The sequence below is a fragment of the Malania oleifera genome, chromosome 8 (genome assembly GCF_029873635.1).
Source record: "Malania oleifera isolate guangnan ecotype guangnan chromosome 8, ASM2987363v1, whole genome shotgun sequence".
Lineage (NCBI taxonomy): Eukaryota > Viridiplantae > Streptophyta > Magnoliopsida > Santalales > Ximeniaceae > Malania > Malania oleifera.
In genome coordinates, this window is record NC_080424.1 from 27,483,240 (window position 1) to 27,501,659 (window position 18,420).

The 18,420-nt window shown below is 35.4% G+C and overlaps 1 protein-coding gene across 1 annotated transcript; it reads left to right on the forward strand.

Moving 5' to 3' along the window:
- Positions 1-7,627: 7,627 nt before the first annotated feature.
- On the forward strand, positions 7,628-14,785 carry LOC131161679 (UDP-galactose transporter 1). The gene is made up of 5 exons (XM_058117608.1): positions 7,628-8,159; positions 10,650-10,899; positions 11,008-11,215; positions 13,594-13,825; positions 14,219-14,785. The coding sequence occupies exons 1-5, from the start codon at positions 8,049-8,051 to the stop codon at positions 14,438-14,440; spliced, it is 1,023 nt and encodes a 340-aa protein (XP_057973591.1). The 5' UTR covers positions 7,628-8,048; the 3' UTR covers positions 14,441-14,785.
- The last annotated feature ends 3,635 nt before the right edge of the window (positions 14,786-18,420 follow it).

Below are 18,420 nucleotides of genomic sequence, written 5' to 3' on the forward strand. Positions count from 1 at the left end.
CAATTAATCAATATATCAAAAGAGAGTATACGTTAGAGAGATTTAAGCACAATAGCCTTATAGAGATACTCACAATGCTTAGAGAAAGAGAATGAGGAGTATGTGAGTGTTTGCAAGAAATATTTGGCTAATATAGGGTTTTTAGGGTTTTGAGAGTTGAGAGAATATTTGCCCTAATCAAGTTTGCTAATTCTTCCTAATTAAGACAAATGAACTGGTATATATAAGTAAAGAGGATTTTTTGACCGTTGGGGACACAATGGGTATTATTAGAATTGTCTAAAAGACCATTAAGAAAATTAACCCAGTTTATCCCATTTAAAAAATCAGTAAAAATTATTTTAACCCGCAAGGTTTGGGTGCTCGGCCTGAGGTTCGGGTGCCAGAATAGACATAGTCAAAAATTCAACTCTAAGAGCTTCGGGTGCCCGAGTTGACAACCGGTTGGCTGAACCAAAGTCAGTAGCCAATTGTCCGAGGTTCGGGTGCCCGAAGCTGAGTTCGGTTAACCGAACTAGGTAGTTCGGTCGCTCGAGCCTCTATTTGAATGTAGACAGACGGTCACCCGAGTGGTTGAAAAGGTGCTCTGAAGAGCACTCGGGTGCCCGAGGAAGATATGTTCAAAAGAGGTTTGGTCGCCCAAAGCTAAGTCATCATGTTGACTTGTTCGGTCACCCAAGCTGCTTTACACGGCATGGGTTCGGTCACCCGAACCCTCTCAATCTTTCCAATTTTCAGTCCAATTTTAGCCAATTGTAATTCCCCTGATATGAAGATGATAATGAGGATTTTTTGTGCATTTTTTTAGAGACCTAAGGACTTTCTATTCTACCGGAAAAAATTCCTAAGGTTTGTGTAGGTACTTAAAGTCCAACTGTGATCATTTTTTAGCATACCTACCTACCTACCATGCATGATGTAAATTATTACAAACCATACACCCGCACAGTTCATAATAAATTACATCCTAGAATGAAGAAATAATCAAATGAATACAAAATACAACACATATATCTTCATTCTTCGGCACGAACACCTCACGCCATCATGCTATGTCTTTCAATCCTAAAGAGCGCACAAGGTGAACCTACATGCAATTCTCAGTACAACCATTAGTACCAAGAGTATTTTTCATAATCAAAACTGGGCGTGACCAATGTGGTCAACAAAATGGGTTGCACCCGAATCAAATAAAACAACTGCTCTATTTGAAAGAAATAACAAGGTACCTGTCACTACATTCCTCGCACAGTCAACATCTGCTGGAGTAAGAGAATATACCCTCGCTAGAGCTATTTTTGCCTGGATGGTTCCCGGAGGTATCTGATTGCTACCCCGGTTCACACTGGATGCAGACATGTTTCTCTTCAGTGCACGGTAGTCACGAGCCATGTGGCCTGATTTGCCACAACTGTAATAATTACCCCCAAATGACTAGCACTCACCACCAGGCCATTTGTGGCACCTAATACAACGATCGCGCGACTGGTCCACCTGAGAACCCAGACGCTCGGTATTCTAGTGATAACCCAAGCCATGGTTCCTCTTCTTCTATGATCCCTGACGAGAACCAAATAACACTGGCCTCTTCTTCGGTCCCTGATCCACCTTATCCTCCTGGATGTTGATCTCAATCACAGTGGCCTTATCCACCAAAACCGAAAACTCACAGATCTACATCATACCCACTAACCTGCAGATGTCTTTCCTCATGCCCTTCTCAAACCTCCGAGTCTTCTCGTACTCATTTGAGATCAAGCATGGCACAAAATGGGATAGCTCTATATACCGAGCAACATACCCCTACACCGTCATATCTCCCTGTGTCAGAATAGATAACTTGTCCGCTTTAGCATCACGTGTGGAGGCCAAGAAGAATCTCTCAAAGAACACTTCATTGAAGCGGCTCCACGTCATCTCCATTGGATTGACTCTCTGCTTCTCCAATAGACTCACCGCAGTCCACCATTGCCCAGCCTCCCCAAACAGCTGGAAGGTAGCGTATAGTATTCTTTACTTATTTGTACAGTGTAGGACCTCCAGAATCCTTTTGTTCGTCTCGACTCAGTCCTTTGCTATCATCGGATTGGGTCCTGCTGAAAACGTCAAAGGGTGCATACGTGTGAACCTCTCGATGGTACACCCTGCAGCAGTAGGAGAATGTTCACACCTCCTAACACTCCACCCGATCTCCCTCATAACCTACCTAGTCAGCCCTCGAGGCATAGAAGGAGACTCATCGCTGGAAATCTCCTCAGAGGCACTATCCAAGTTATTATCCTTGGGCTTCATTCTGAAAATAGAATAATCAGTTAGAATTCTTATATTATACACAGTTAACACAATCATTAGAACTAATCATGTCAACTATTACTCTCACCGGCCCAGGTCTGTCCCATCACACCGACACGAAACCATCAATGGTTTGTCATGATTTTACTGAAATCGTCATTCCAGGAAAAATACAGAACATCGCCAACGAGTCCCTGTCTAGTAACAAAACAACCCTCGACCTATTCTACCCATTCCCTACATCCTATACTCTGGTATGTACACATAGCTACGCCTAACCAAGTATACAAGACCTAGCAACCTGGTCAGCTCTGATACCAAGTTGTTACACTCTGAACCCGACAATGGGACCCAGGGTGTGATGTAGTAACCTAACATGACCCTATATCAAACAAAACACACATGATACTATAATGAATGAGGGTCCGACCCCGTGGGGTTCCCGTACACCCTATACACATTCACATACAGGACATATACGCAGCAAAAAAGTTCATTCCATACATACATAGTACCATACCAGAGTCTATACAAATAGATTCTAAGCTCCATAATACAAAACATACCCCAGGGTGCTAGCAATACCCAAAACAACAACCTTGTTATAGTCCAAGTACTTACACAAGTACACTATGCAGTAAACCGACCACCACGCTCCCAACACTAGGACACTAGGTTTGGTTACTCGAAGGACCTGAAAACATGTACGTACGATAGGGATGAGACACATCTCAGTATGGCAGAATCAGGTTATATTGGTGTGTGGCATATGAGTGTTATCATGACATAAAACATACACAGTTCAGTTCTAGTATTTTCACAAAACAGTTCTAGTATAGTTCTCAACATACACACACACATGATCAAGCAACCCAGTGTTGTCACACCCTTTGGTACAAAGTCAGCCCGCATTACACGGCATTTGGGGCACATAGCGTAGCCCTAGGATCCCATGGCATCGTACCAGTGCATCTGGTGGATCCACACCCTTCGGTGATCAACCGGTAAGAGGTGATATTTCACGCCCTTGGATATAGAGTCGGACACTCTTTCACAACCTGGAACAATTCGGAACACACGTTCCTATATCTCATTTTAGCAAATCACAACTCAATGCATATTCATATAACAATTCATTCTACACTCATTTGGTAATCACAAAATCATGATTTTCAAAATATAGTTTAAAACAGGTCAAGGCAAGACCATCTCTATATCACAATATACTCAACAATATATCCATAGTTTTCCAACGAAACTAGAGATGCAACCTGATGCTCCCTTTTTCCCAAAAATGTAACATGAAAACCCAGTAATTTTTACCCATTAGATTTTCCCAAATAAGTAGCGAAAACACACACAGGATCATGAACCACAGTTCTACCGAATTCGATTTAAAAAATAAGCGATATAAATAGAATCCCTTTACCTTTCCTCGAAAATCCAAAACACGAACTCTACGACTTCTAAATAGCGAGCTGGGTTCCCAAAACCTATAAACCACAGTACAATAATTACTTACAATCTTATTCTTTACAGATATATCGAAATGGAAATGAAAACCAAGTCTTACCTCAATTTTTGGGTAAAAACCCAAAGACATCAAAACAAAGATCCGTTCCACAAAACACATAGAGATTCCTTCCCTGATCCTCGCAATAACTTCGGATCGTCGATTCTAACAACGAATGGCAAAGAAATCTAGTGAGAGAGAGTGGAGCTTTGAGTTCTAGAGAGAGAGAGAGAGAGGGAAATTTGGATATCTTAACTACTAAGAAACCCAAAATGATATTTATAACACCTTTGACTCGGCCAACCTCGTCAACAAGGCGGCGTCTTCATCGACGAGCCAGCTAAGGAAATTCATCAATGTTGCGATGACATCATCGACAAGCCTGAGATTTTAGGATTTCCCAAAATCTCTCGGTTTCTCCTCGTCGACAAACCTCTGCATTTCGTCGCCAAACAGTAGAAGGGCCTTCGTTGACGAAACTCTAGCTTCGTCGATGAAGCCTACTCAATTTACTATTTTACCCCTTTCTTATTTATTTATTACATATCTCACGGGGTCGAGTTCTTACACAATTGGTCTAATTCTAATCAAAGATGCAGCATGCACTATAGCATGATCCCAAGTAGATGCAGGAAGCTTTGATCACATAAGCATAGGTCTAGCAATAAATTATAAACACTTAATGAAGGATTTCGCTAAACCATTTTGTGTATGAACATATGCAATAGAATGTTCAACACTTATTCCTATTGACATGCAATAGTCATAAAATGTTTTTGAAGAAAATTCACCTGCATTATCTAAACAGACAATCTGAATGGGATGATCAGGAAAACTTGATCTTAACTTTATTATTTAAGTAAGAAATTTAGAAAAAGTATCATTACGAGTTGAAAGTAGACAAACATGTGACCATCGATTGGAAGCATCAATTAAAACCATGAAATATCGAAATGATCCGCAAGACAGATGGATTGGGCCACAAATATCTCATTGTATTCTTTACAGAAAAATGGAGACTCTAAAGGTAATTTAGATGGAGAAGGTCTGACAAGTAGTTTTCCTTGAATACAAGAAGTACAAAAACAATCACCAAGTAAAAGAACTTTCTGATCCTTTAATGAATGTCCATGTGTATTTTCAATGATTCGTCGCATCATAGTTGAACCAAGATGGCCAAGACGATCATGCCAAAGTATAAAACTTCTAGGCTCGGAGCACTTCTAGTACATAAAATTTGATTCAACCATCCTTACTTTTGTGAAATATAGGCTAGATGAAAAACTTGATAAAATTTCTAATATGATCTTCTGGTTTGAAATTGTAGACATAATGAAAAGATATTCCATATCTCCTTCATTTTTGGTTTCAATATGATATCCATTGCGACGTATATCTTTAAAATTTAGTAAATTTCTTCGGGATCTACTAGAATACAACGCATTATCAATATACAATTTTGTCCCATTTGGATACATAATGTGAACTCTTCCAGAGCCCTCTATTACATTTGCAGAGCCGATATTGTATGAACATTAATTTCAACTAATGTTAATTGTAAGAAAAAAATTTTAACACGAAGAATTGTGTGAGTTGTGTCATTGTCCACCAAACACATGTCATCAAGTTTATTTTGTATGATCTAGTAAATGAAAAGTAAAATTTAAGAATTAGGAAAGATAACAAAATATTACCAAGCATATTATATGTAAAACTTTTAATAAAAAAAATTACATAAGTTAATTTTTTTTTAAAATAACATAAACATGAAGATAATTTAATAGTAGATATTTCCATCACCAATCAAATGATCAATTTTGCCACTAAGATCCTAAAAAAAAATCAAAAACATCAAAATCAACATCCAAAGGAGACTCATAGTTAGCATCAATGGGTTCAAACAAATTCACTTTAGAATTTTTTCCTTTTCCTTTTAACGAAGCCTTGTAAAGATCAACTAGGTGTTTAAGAGTGTGACATATTCGAGATCAATGACCTTTGTTTTACACCTATAGCAAATATTGTCATTGTTTTGCACTTTATTATTTTGTTCAGAGCTTTCTTTATTCTTTACCCATTTCCTTTGAATCTTGTCAACACCTTTGCTTTCAAACTTTGAAGGATGATCATCACAGGTCCAACAATTTTTCCTACCACGACCCCTTTTACCACCGTAACCTCGTCCTCGACCTTGAGAAAAAGTCACATTCACTTCAGGGAATGGTGTTAAACCAGTTGGACGAGATTAATGATTTTTCAACAAAAACTCATTATTTTGTTTAGCCACCAGTAAATAAGAAATTAGCTCAGAATATTTTGTAAATCTACGCTCTCGATATTGCTACTACAAGAGCACATTTAAGGTATGAAAAGTCGAATATGTTTTTTCTAACATATCATCATCAGTAATTTTTTCTCCACATAACTTCAATTGAGAGTTAATTTTAAACAAGGTTGAACTATATTCACTTACTGTTTTAAAATCTTGCAGTCGTAAGTGTATCTAATCATATCGAGCTTTTGGAATAATTACCGTTTTTTGGTATTCATATCTCTCCTTTAAGTTGTTCCAAATGACTAATGGATCCTTGATAGTAAGGTACTCAATTTTCAATTCTTCATGTAAATGGTGTCGAAGGAAAGTCATTGCCTTTGCGAGATCCTGCAGGGATGCTTGATTTCCTTCTTCAATTGTACTTTCAAGATTCATAACATTAAAGTGAATTTCAGCATCAAATACTCATGGCAGATAATTTCTTCCAGAAATATCAAGGACAACGAATTCAAGTTTTGTGAGGTTTGACATCATAAAATCACTTTGAAAATAGATAAAAATTCAAAGTTAGGTAAATATTAAATTGAAATGTTATTCTCACATATATCCCGACATAAAAATATTTAAGAACACATACTCAAGATAAGAGATATAGTTAACATATAAATATAGTTTGATGAAAAACTAAAGTTATATAGATAACAAATGTTAAAGGAAATAAGATTCTTACCTTAAAATAATACCAAGAAAACTTGTTATATCATTAGAGACTTGATCATGCTGAGAACGTGTTGTAAATGAAATAAAAAGAGGAAAAAAATTTGAAGTTATAGAAATTCAACAGTCTAATTTTTCAAGAATTAGATATTGCTAATTATCTTATTATTTCATTTTGTTGTAAAGTATGTCATTATATAGACAAATACATTGACATTTTAAAAGTTAATCACATAATGAACCATTATATGGACGTGCCAAAAGTTGCAACCTCTAAATAGTCATCTACATAAATATATATGTTTTACAACAATTTTAATCATTAATACGATACTCATTTCAAATCTTCGGTTTTGTCTAGCACCCAAAAAAAAAAAAAAAGATTTAATGTGTAGATCTGTTTTTTATACAAAGCAAAGAAATATATGTATGCATTTTTTTTAGAGAGCAGTCAAAGTTGAATGTGAAGTAGTATTTATCTATATTGGACACTATAATTAAATTCAACATTAATCCCTTTTAATTAACCCCCTGCCCCACCGAAAAAAATCAGATTTACTCTATAACTCCTGGAAAAAACCGTAACCGCAGGATTTGAAGACCATGTTTAATCTACGGTGATTAAAAAAATGAATATTGTTAATTATGTTATTATTCAAATCACATCAGGAATGGCTTGGTCAATGTGAGGAGTAAGTATATGCAATGAATGGCTGTGATCTTCTGAGTTATTTGGGCCCCAACCTCGGAAATCCCCTGCCTGGTCCCGAGTGGGATCCACATGAACTCAGAGAAAGTGGGCCTATAAAGAGCAGAGAGGGAGGGGCCAAGGGAGAGCAGTGAGTAGAGGAGAGAGAAAGAGAGAGAGAGAGAGAGAGAGAGAGAGAGAGTGGGGTTGTACCGAAAAAGTGAAAAATCAAAATTTCCTTTCCATGGCGTGAGGGAAGGAGAAGGCCGAGACGTTTTAGAATTCAACTCGGAACAGAAAGCTTGGAAGCAGACCCAACACATGGGAGAGAACACAACCCTTCACTTCCCCGTTAGGGCTTTTTGATTACTTCCAATTCTTTCTGCCTCCGTCTCTGTCTCTGTGTCTCTGTGTGTGTGTTTCTCTCACTGCGCCAGCTGCTCTCTCTGTCTCTGGTTAGTGATAATTGAGAGCAGTGGCGTTGAGTTGGGTGTGATTGATCTGTAGTTGTTTGATCTGGGTCCCTGAGATTTTGGGTTAATTGGTTTTCTGTGGGGGGAGCAATGGAGGAGACTCGTTTGTGTCAGTGGAGCGCGATTCGATCTATTCTCGCCATTCTTCAATGGTGGGGTTTTAATGTTACCGTTATTATCATGAACAAATGGATCTTTCAGGTCTGCCCCTGCTCGTCTGATTCTCAGACCTCTCTCTTTCTCTCGATTCTGTTGATTAGCCTAATTATTAATTCTTTTTCCATCTATCTATTTCTTACCTGCAAATTTGGTATCTTGTTAAGTGATGTGCTTCGATACCTTCTCTAAATTAAGCTTGTATATAATTTCTATGAACTTTTTATATGTATCATTCCAATTTCAAATTTTAATGTGTCTATATTGTTTGCAGATTCAATTAAGGGAAGGAATAATTGTTGTGCTTTTGAATTACATGCACTTTAAGGCTAATGATTATTGCAGATTTGTTTGCAGTAATTTTTAATTTCTCCTTTTTTCTGAAATTTGAATATTACAATTATTAAGAGGCGGTGGCTGAGGACAATAGATTTTTATATATAAAAAATTTTCTTTAATTAAAATTTTGACAGTTGATCTGCGAAGGTCTTAATGTTGAAATCTTAGAAGTAGAAGAAGTGACCACTGGAGAGATGTAATTAGGTGGTTGATAATGGTTTAGCATGACCTTTGGCAAGGTTCTAAATTTCGTTTTAGTTGTGACTCTTTAGGCTAAAAGTAATAGCATTGGATTAGATTCAAGATCTACTGACTCCAGCAAATTTTGGTGCATACTGATCATTAGGATTTAGGATGGAAGTTTTGGCAATCATTGGCACAAATTTGTGCACAGGAGTTGCAAACTTGGAGAGGAAGTTTGTATTTTTTATATTTCTTTATTTTTTGTTGGGGGAGGGGGGGGGGGGGGGGGAAAGGGTTAGCTGGTCAATTGCTTGGTTGTGTGCTCACGCATGCACCTTGAGAGAAACTGTGAGGGGTGGGACTGGAATTTTTTTAGTTGGATTTTGTTGCTTGTCTTCATTCCATTATTAATTGGATATCTGGATATACTATCCTTATTTGTCATAGAATTTCTGTGTCATCTGTAGTTTTTGCTTAATCCAATAGGAGCTATATGAATGCAAATGTTCAACCCTTATTATTTCTTTAAAAAAAAAAAGACTCTTGATTTCTAAGAAGTGCCTTGCCTTTTTTGACCTTTTTCTAGCAGTTGCATCTTCCATTTTTAGCTGGAGATTACTTAACATAAATTTTGGATTGTTGCTAGAGTAAAATATAGTATAATGTGTGAAATAGTTCTTCATCCCTATAATCATTCTTCTTAGAAACCTTAACTTCTTGACCATGTGAGCAGAAAAGGCCTAACGTAGGAAAGAGGAAAGAGGCTTGCAAGATGATCTTCTTCACGGATATTTGTTGTCTTCTAGATTCAATAAACATAAATCATACTGCCTTGTTTATTTCTCTAATTGCACTCATTGTCCCTTAGTGGGCTGTAAATATCTATCCCACATTTTGCAGTCCTTTTGACTTGTTAATGTTCCCTCCAAGTGTATGGTTTTCACCAGGCAGTAAGGCTTTAAATGAATCTGAAACAGAAAAATGGAAGAAAAGATACTTTTGGCAATTTATTTTGCTTTTAAATGTGTAATTTTGCACTCCATCTTCTGCTCACATTCTGCATTCTTATTAGTTTCGTTGATTTGAAAATGATAAATTCTGAAAAAATTCATGTTCAAAAGGTCTGGGGCCATTTTGCCTCATAAAAAATTTTCAGATATTGCTGGAATGCTGAATGCGTGTCTCACACTTTGAGAATGTGCAATTTTTGAGTGATATCATTTCTACATGTTGGTTGGCTTACTGAATCGATGTCATTACTGATTCTGCTTGGATTAAACTCAAGTAGTTGTATTTTTAGTTAATCCAAAGATTTCAATTTAAAGTATCTTGGTGTTAGTTGTGGATTCAAGGACCACCCTAACAGATTTTTATTTTTATTTTTTAAGTTCAAGCATGAAGATAGAACAACTGAAGTTTTTAAGTTTGGCACATTATTTCATTCAACTTTTATAATTCATAGATCGGTTGCTGGTCTTTTTGGAGCCTCAAGTTTGCCAAATTTATTTGGTACATGCGATTTTAGAAGGTCCCATACTAACTTGTATATGGACTTAAATGCCTCTGTAAAAGGCAGGGTACTTCTGTTTTATGGCTATGTGAAATATCTCTATTTCTACACTTTCCATATAAGGTGCACAGATATTCTTTAGTTCCAAATCAATGTTTTAGGGTTATCCGGATTCTTGTATCAAAGCCTGCGTTTGATGATCGGGAGGTATTGGTGAATAATAGGTTCTTTTGGGTCATGAATGGTAATAGAACTAACTTCTTTATCAAATTCATTATCTTTATTAATATACTTCATTTTAGATTTATGTACACCTTTTTTTGACAATTATTAATTTTTTGAGCTGTTCATCATTGTTTTTAGCCATTTAACAAGGTTTTCCTATAGATATTGGTATGTTACAGAAGGAATTGGTGTTGCTTTGGTTTTGTCACTTGTTTTAAGTCTGCACATTCATCACCAATGTTTCTGAAAATCTGAAAGAATTTTTTTTTTTTAATCAGAAACTGGATTTCAAGTTTCCTCTGACGGTATCATGCATTCACTTCATATGCTCGTCTATTGGAGCTTACTTAGTGATAAAGGTGCTGAAACTTAAGCCCCTGATAGTTGTTGATCCAGAAGATCGCTGGAGGCGGATCTTTCCCATGTCATTTGTGTTTTGTATTAACATAGTGTTGGGCAATGTGAGCTTGCGCTACATCCCTGTTTCATTTATGCAAACCATTAAATCGTTCACTCCTGCAACAACAGGTTAGGCATAAAATTTTCCATCAACTTATATAGTCTAATTTTATGTTCCTAAGTTATTGTCATTTTCTCTGTTTATTACTGCATCTGATACCAGTTTATTTGAAACAGTTGTTTTGCAATGGTTGGTTTGGAGAAAATACTTCGACTGGAGGATTTGGGCTTCTTTGATACCCATTGTTGGAGGAATCCTTCTCACCTCTGTTACAGAACTTAGTTTTAATGTTTTTGGATTTTGTGCTGCACTATTTGGTTGCCTGGCTACTTCTACAAAGACTATCCTCGCAGAGTCCTTGCTGCATGGATACAAATTTGATAGGTAACTCTTGACCTTCAAAATTGTTTACCTCTTTTGATTTGGTTCTGTCCAAGTTTGCTCAAGTTCATTTTTTAATATATTTTTTTAAAAAAAAGTTTTAGGAATCAAATGATTTCTAGGTTTTCAAGTGATTGATTCTACATTTATATTTTTAATTCATATTCTTTGTTTTTTTTTTTTTTTTTTTAATAAATCTAGGCATGTTTAGGTTTGTTTGACCCATGAGACACAATTTGTCTACAGCTACAGGGTTGATTTTGTTCAAATGCTTATTTGGCAGTTAACTCTTGGAGTACTTATTATGTTAACCCATGTGTATTTGATATTTAGCTTGCTTGTGGGTTGACACTTGTAGTGTCAATCTAAATTTCATTTGTGTGGCATAAATAACTGCTCATCATGCATTTTCCTAGCTTTTGGGATGACATGCGATGGGTCAGTGGCACTGGGTGCATCTTGCCCCTACAGTTGAGTGGGTTTCAAAAATCTCGAAAATTTTTCCCTGACTCTTAAATGGCAAATATGACAAAACTAGCACCGCATTGTTGCACTCACATGTGCTCTGTTGTTGTTATCAATCATTAGATAACTATGAAAATTGGATTTTCTTCTGTATTTGACATTATCTACATTTCTCTTTTGAAATGTATAATTTAAAAATAGATATAATTTAGTGTTGTATTTTCTTCTTAGTCATAGCCTTCTTTTCTAATGGTTTCTTTGTGATTGGTGCATTCTATCAAAACAGAAAAGAAGTTTCTTGGTGCATCTATTAATCGCGTCTTCTTTAGTGTGTTTTCCCCTATAGTTATTTTTCTGTTGCTTCTTGGAGAACCATGGCTTCCCTTTTTTTTTTTTTAAATGAAAAATAGAAAGGAAAAAAGTAATCAATATATCCTTCGTTGAATATTTGAGACTTATTTTATCACTGAATCAATTTTATTGTCTGGTTAATTACTAATAGTCACTTTTATATGATGAGTTTAATTAACAAGTTGGAAAGATTGATTAATGTGCAAATAAGTTAAATAAGTGCTTTTGAATTCGAAAAACTATTCATCTGAATATATAAAGAATGTCAAAGTTTTCATAAACTTTTAAGTATATCAAACCAAATGAAAATTAATATATATATTTGCTTACATATAAGTTTTGAATATTATAGAATTATTTAGACATTCACAAATGTAAAAGATAATTTTTAAATTAAATGTACAACACAGGCGGCATGGACACACACTATTAAATTTGAACAAAACTTTGTATGAGTTTATTGTGCAAAAGTATATGAAAATATATAATAATTAATATGATTTTATTGTAAGTTATATGTTTATAAAAAATAAAATGATATTTTAATTAGATATTGGAATTAATTTAAATTTTAAAGAAATTAGTAAGGTCATAAAAAGTTTGTCTTAAAAATAATATTACAAAAAGAAAATATTAATAATTAACGACAGAGAACTTGTTTTGGCAAAATAAGCTTACTCAAGTCTATTTGGACGTTTAATGATTTTTTTTAGTGCTGAATTTAAGTTGATGGGTTGAATTGTAATTGAAAAAGAGTTGGTGTTTTTATGAATTTAACCTATTAAATTTTTTAGTGATATTTTGACAGCAAGATTGAGTCAGTTAATTGTAATGGTTGGTGGGTCTTTTATACCAGGTTAGAACTAGTGGACTATTTGTCACAAACAAAAAGTTAGTGGATTTAATTAATTCGAACACAAGAAAATTTAGCTGGCACCTGCAATAAAATGAAATTCATGCAGTGACATAAATCTTCTTGGTTGGCTTAATAACTTTGAAAGAGGGATAAAAAGGACTTTTGGCAGGGTGGTGAAGGGGAAAAAACGAAAAAAGATGAGAAGGAAAGTGATGTCTATGTTGTGCGGCTAATATGCTTATAGTTTTTCTTCATACTGGCCTGTTGCTAAGCTTGAAAGTGAATGTTTGTGGCCCATGCATTGATGGGATTTAATATCCGTATTCTGCTGCTTGGTTTTTCCCTTTGGCATGCAATCAGATGCTGTTATATATTTCTCTATTGTAAAATTTCCCCATGAACCAGTTACCTTTTTTTAATTGACCTGGATGTGATCTGGATATGGCTTTGGTGTTGTTCCTCGAAGCTTACCATTTAGTGCCTATCTTGACAATCACAGTACATTGTTAGGATGCTCGGGAATGTGTAGATAATGAAGTGGTTGACCTAGGTGCATTATTTTGTTGTCTGGGATCTTTAGCATACTAATGGTAGTACTAATAAAAATAATACTAATAATGATAATAGCCTTCACTATTCATATTATTTTCTTTAAGGCAGATTAATTACTGTACCATAATCTTCTGACATGTATATGTTTATTGTTCAGCATAAACACTGTGTACTACATGGCACCTTTTGCAACTATGATTTTGGCAGTACCAGCTCTATTACTCGAAGGATCTGGTGTCGTGGATTGGCTTTACACACATCAATCACTTTGCTCATCTCTGATTATTATTTTTGGTTCTGGGGTGTCAGCTTTCTGCCTTAACTTCTCTATCTTTTATGTGATTCATTCTACAACAGCTGTGACATTTAATGTTGCTGGAAATCTTAAGGTAAATTAAATTAAAAGGAATGAAACCCCAGACTGATATGCACATTTGCCATGCTACTGTTTCATTAAGTTATTTATTGAGCATGCGGAATTTGATTGTGTAGCAAATCATTCTACACATTTCCTAGTATTAATGGTTGACCTGAATGTCGCTCAGAGTGTTTTTCTGAATTCTTTCATTAATGTTCTTGCCTTTCATCAAATGATATGAAACCCTTTGTGCCAAAGGAGTATTGAACACTTTCCGTATATCCATGCCGTGCTCTTCTGGTTAATCAACTTGCAGGATTACGCATTTGGTGTAGATAATCTTCAAAACCCAAATGTGTTTTCTGCTTAATCAATACAATCTTGATCTCATCACGGTGATTTCCATTTGTTCATTTTTGTACAGGTTGCTGTCGCTGTGTTGGTGTCATGGCTAATATTCCGAAACCCAATCTCAATTATGAACTTAGTTGGATGCGCGGTGACACTGGTGGGATGTACATTCTACGGGTATGTGAGGCACATGCTCTCACAACAGCTGCCTGGGACTCCTCGAACCCCTCGTACCCCCAGGGGCCGGATGGAATTGCTCCCCCTTGTGAATGACAAGTTGGAAGATAAGGTTTAACGAAGATTTCATCTGCAAGGCTTCTGGGTAGTTGGGAAACCTGTTGCAAGGGTGGGGAGAAAAAAGAAAAAACGATACTGTCATTGCTCTGTAAACTTCCATTAGATCAATCAGATACTTAATACATGCTCTTTTTGACCCTCTCAGAAATAAGGAATTTCGATTCCTTTCATCTTTTGCCCATTACATCATTAGTAAGTGTTAAATAGATATGGTTGTGAGCTCGCAAGCTTTCCCATTTTGACAGCTCCAATCCAAGAGTGGAAACTGCAAAATTTTGTAGTTCAACATTCTCAACCTGTAATCAACCATTAATTCAGTTTCTTCATAAGCCTCCATTTCTCATATGAATCTTTTTTTTCTTTTTTAATTATTTTTGGAAAAAAATAGTTCTCATCTCTGGCGCATGTAAGATTTTTTCTATTGGGAAATGTCCTTAGGCTGAGTGAGGGTCGGAGGCAAATCTGCAGAGAAACATATAAATGGGATGGTTAAACACTTGTGCTTGTTGGGCTGCGGATCATGATGGCCTTTAATTTTTTGGAGTGCGACGTTTGGGCTACACGATGGAGATTTGCTAATGTCCCTTATTATTGGCTTCAGCCTTCTACATGGCATCTGTGCGCTGTTTCCTTTTTATGAATGAGTGATTTTTATAGTTAATTCTGAGGATCATTTAATAAATGTGTTGAATTTGAACAAAAACAGGCTTATCTTGTTACAATTGATTTGTCTAATAAGATTCAATTAGGTCCAAAGGAGTTTAGTAGGCACATTTATCCTAAAATTGGGGGGGTTATTGGACGTGAGTTTATCTAGTCCAAATTACAAATCCAAATTCAGTGAGGGATAAGGCCCAAGGCCAATGACGGCTTAGTGGGGGTGGGCTCATTTTCACCAATTTGCCAAATAAAACTTGAATCCTCTTGAATTTGAAGTTGTATTGGATTTGAATAAAATGATGTATAAAATGATGTTGAAATTTGTCTAAATTCACTCAAATACGTCCGAAATTCATGCTCTCAAACACTACCTAAAAGTCTCTCACTTCTTAAAATAAGAGGTGGTGAAAGAATCAAACCATTCATGAGCAAGCCAAGTAGTTCAACCATTCATGAGCAAGTCAGGTAGTTTAGCTTAATAAGAACTCGTTCAACATATCTATTGAGATAAATCTATGAGTTTAAGCAAACATATATAAAGGTTGGCTTAGACTCGACTCGAACTAAGTTAAAAATTAAATAATGAAGTATGAGCTACAGCCCTAGTTAGTAGTAAAGGGAGGTCTAATTAGTACTTAAAAGGGCCAAGGCAAGGACCCTTTCCCTCCCTTTTCCTACTTAATCTCTTGTGTATAAACACGTGTCAAGGGAGGATAATATTATATATTGTACATATTAGCATTTAAAGTATACTGGATGCTGCTGAGGGAAGGTGAGATATGAGCTATGGATTAAGTTTGCCCGTTTTTCTCGTACTATATAAAGATTTGGGGTATACATAAAAAGTGAAGGGGAAATGAATGAACAATATGTTTTCCATTTTGCCTCCACAATATAGCCTTCGAGGTTTTATTTTTTTTTTTAAGAAGATTAATAGAAAAGTTTATGAAAAAGAAGAGAGATTTGCATATGATATTTATTGATCTTGAGAAAACATATGATAGGATACTTAGGGAAGTTCTATGGTGGGTTTTAGAAAAAAAATGTGTATGTTATAGATATACTGATGTCATTAAGAATATGTATGATGGAGTAATGACTAGTGTAAGGACTATAAATGAAGAAATTAGAGAATTTCCAATTACCATAAGTGTACATCAAGGATCTGCTTCGAATCCTTATCTTTTTGCTTTAGTAATGGACCAATTGACTAAAAGTATTCAAAAGGAGGTTCCAGGATATATGTTGTTTACATATGATATTTTATTAATTGACGAAACTAGGGACGGAGTAGAGGCTGAGTTAGAATTATGGAGAGAAGCTTTGGAATCTAGAGGTTTTAAGATAAGTAGAAATAAAACATAATATATGAAATGTAATTTTAGTAATAATAGGATGAATATTGGAGACAAAGTTAAACTTGATGATGAAGAAATAAATAACACTTATAGATTTCGAAACCTTACATCTATTATGCAAGCTAAAGGAGAACTTGAAAATGATGTAATGCATAGAGTTAAAGCAGGTTGGGTAAAATGGATAAGTGCTTCAAGTGTGCTATGTGATCGTAAAATGCCCTTAAAATTGAAAGGGAAGTTTTATAAGACAGCTATAAGACAAATTATGTTATATGGATCTGAATGTTGGGCGACGAAGAAACATAATATTCAAAAAGTAAAAGCTGCCGAGATGAGAATGCTTAGATGGATGAGTGGTATAACATTGAAAGATAAATTAAAGAATGAACATATTCGTGGTAAGTTAGGTGTAGCTCCTATAGAAGATAAGATAAGGGATGGACAACTCAAATGGTATGGACACTTGTAACGTAGGCCTTATAGTGCACCTGTGAAGAAGAGTGACTTAGTTACTGTAGGAGGCAGTAAAAGGGGTAGGGGTATACCTAAAATAACTTGGAAGGAGATAGTGAGTAAGGATTTAATATCCTTGAATCTATCAAAAGAACTGGTCCAAAATCGCATAAATTGGCAGAAAATGATTCATATAACCGACCCCACTTAGTGGGACTAAGGCTTGGTTTTGTTTTTGTTTGTTTTCTTAAAATTGCAATAAAATAAAAACATATTAGAAAATTTTGTTAAAATAAAAAAAATTCGTATTTCTATTTTTGAAAAGAAATTAACATCTTTTATTTTCTAATACTAATTTTTGCAAGAAAAAATTTTAGTTTGTCTAGTGCGTTATGTAGCAAAAAGTTTAGCCATTTTAATTGCTGTTTCTATTTCAATTTTCAAAAGACCTCTAAATGAGTTTAAATGTCCAAGTTATATTTTTAGAAAAGTCTTCAAAATAAGTGTGTAAGGTTAACAAAAATTTTCCTTTTAGAAAATATTAAAATAGAATTCACCATGTTTACCAATCAAAATTTTCATTCATTACATTCTTTTACATTCCATTATGCAATAACATGTCTAGCCTAAAATTCCCGAAAGCATATATAGTCTAATTTTCTATTCTTAAGTTAAATTTTGGCTTCTTTTTTTTTTTTTTTTTTTTTTATTCAACTACATTGGTCTATACCAATGTTTGCATTTGAAACAAATGTTTTGCGATGGGGTTGTGTTGTGAAAATAGGGTCTCTTCCAACAATGCACAGTAAAATAACAATATTGTTGTAAAAGGATCAATCATACACTTGCATACAATGTAAATGGTGAATTCAGAATTCACAACCACTGCAACATAAAGAAAGTAATAATAAAGGCAATGACACTAGGAATTACATGGTTCAACAAAGCCTACGTCCCCGAGAGCAATCGGCAAAAGATTTCATTATGAAGATCAAAGATTACACACTACAATGATCTTCTCTCCTTCTCTCACCGTCTTTCACTCTCTTACTTGTCAAAATATGCCGAGAAGAACATATATATAACAAGCCCTCAGAGGCTTCCCTTTGAATTTCCAACCGTCACAACGTTTACATTCAAATTTCAAATATTTTCTCGCAGCCCAAAAGCACTCGTCGACAAGACATAGAAGACCACTCATTGACTAGTCTATCCACTTGTTGATGATTCTTTAAACTCTGAGATTTTATGGCTCTCGGTATCTCCTCATCGACGAGCATAGGTTTCTTGTCGACAAGTCTTTGCTGCTGCCCTGCCCCAAGAACACATCCATATGTTTTTCTCCCTTTGTTTATAAAACCCCAAAGTATAAGAGTTACACCATAAACAAAAATCTCCACCTTGGCGATTATATGCTCCTCAGGAGAACCCGAAAAACATATATGACTACTCCACCTTGAACTCGAAACGCTCAATTGGGACCGTCTCCCTTCTAGCACTTGAAGAC

What these genes read in the sequence shown, in the direction of transcription:
- LOC131161679 (XM_058117608.1), top strand. Translation starts at nt 8,049, where the DNA reads ATGGAGGAGACTCGTTTGTGTCAGTGGAGCGCGATTCGATCTATTCTC. An exon ending in GTTCACTCCTGCAACAACAG is followed by an intron (nt 10,900 to 11,007) that starts GTTAGGCATAAA and finishes TATTTGAAACAG; the next exon opens with TTGTTTTGCAATGGTTGGTT. An exon ending in ATGTTGCTGGAAATCTTAAG is followed by an intron (nt 13,826 to 14,218) that starts GTAAATTAAATT and finishes ATTTTTGTACAG; the next exon opens with GTTGCTGTCGCTGTGTTGGT.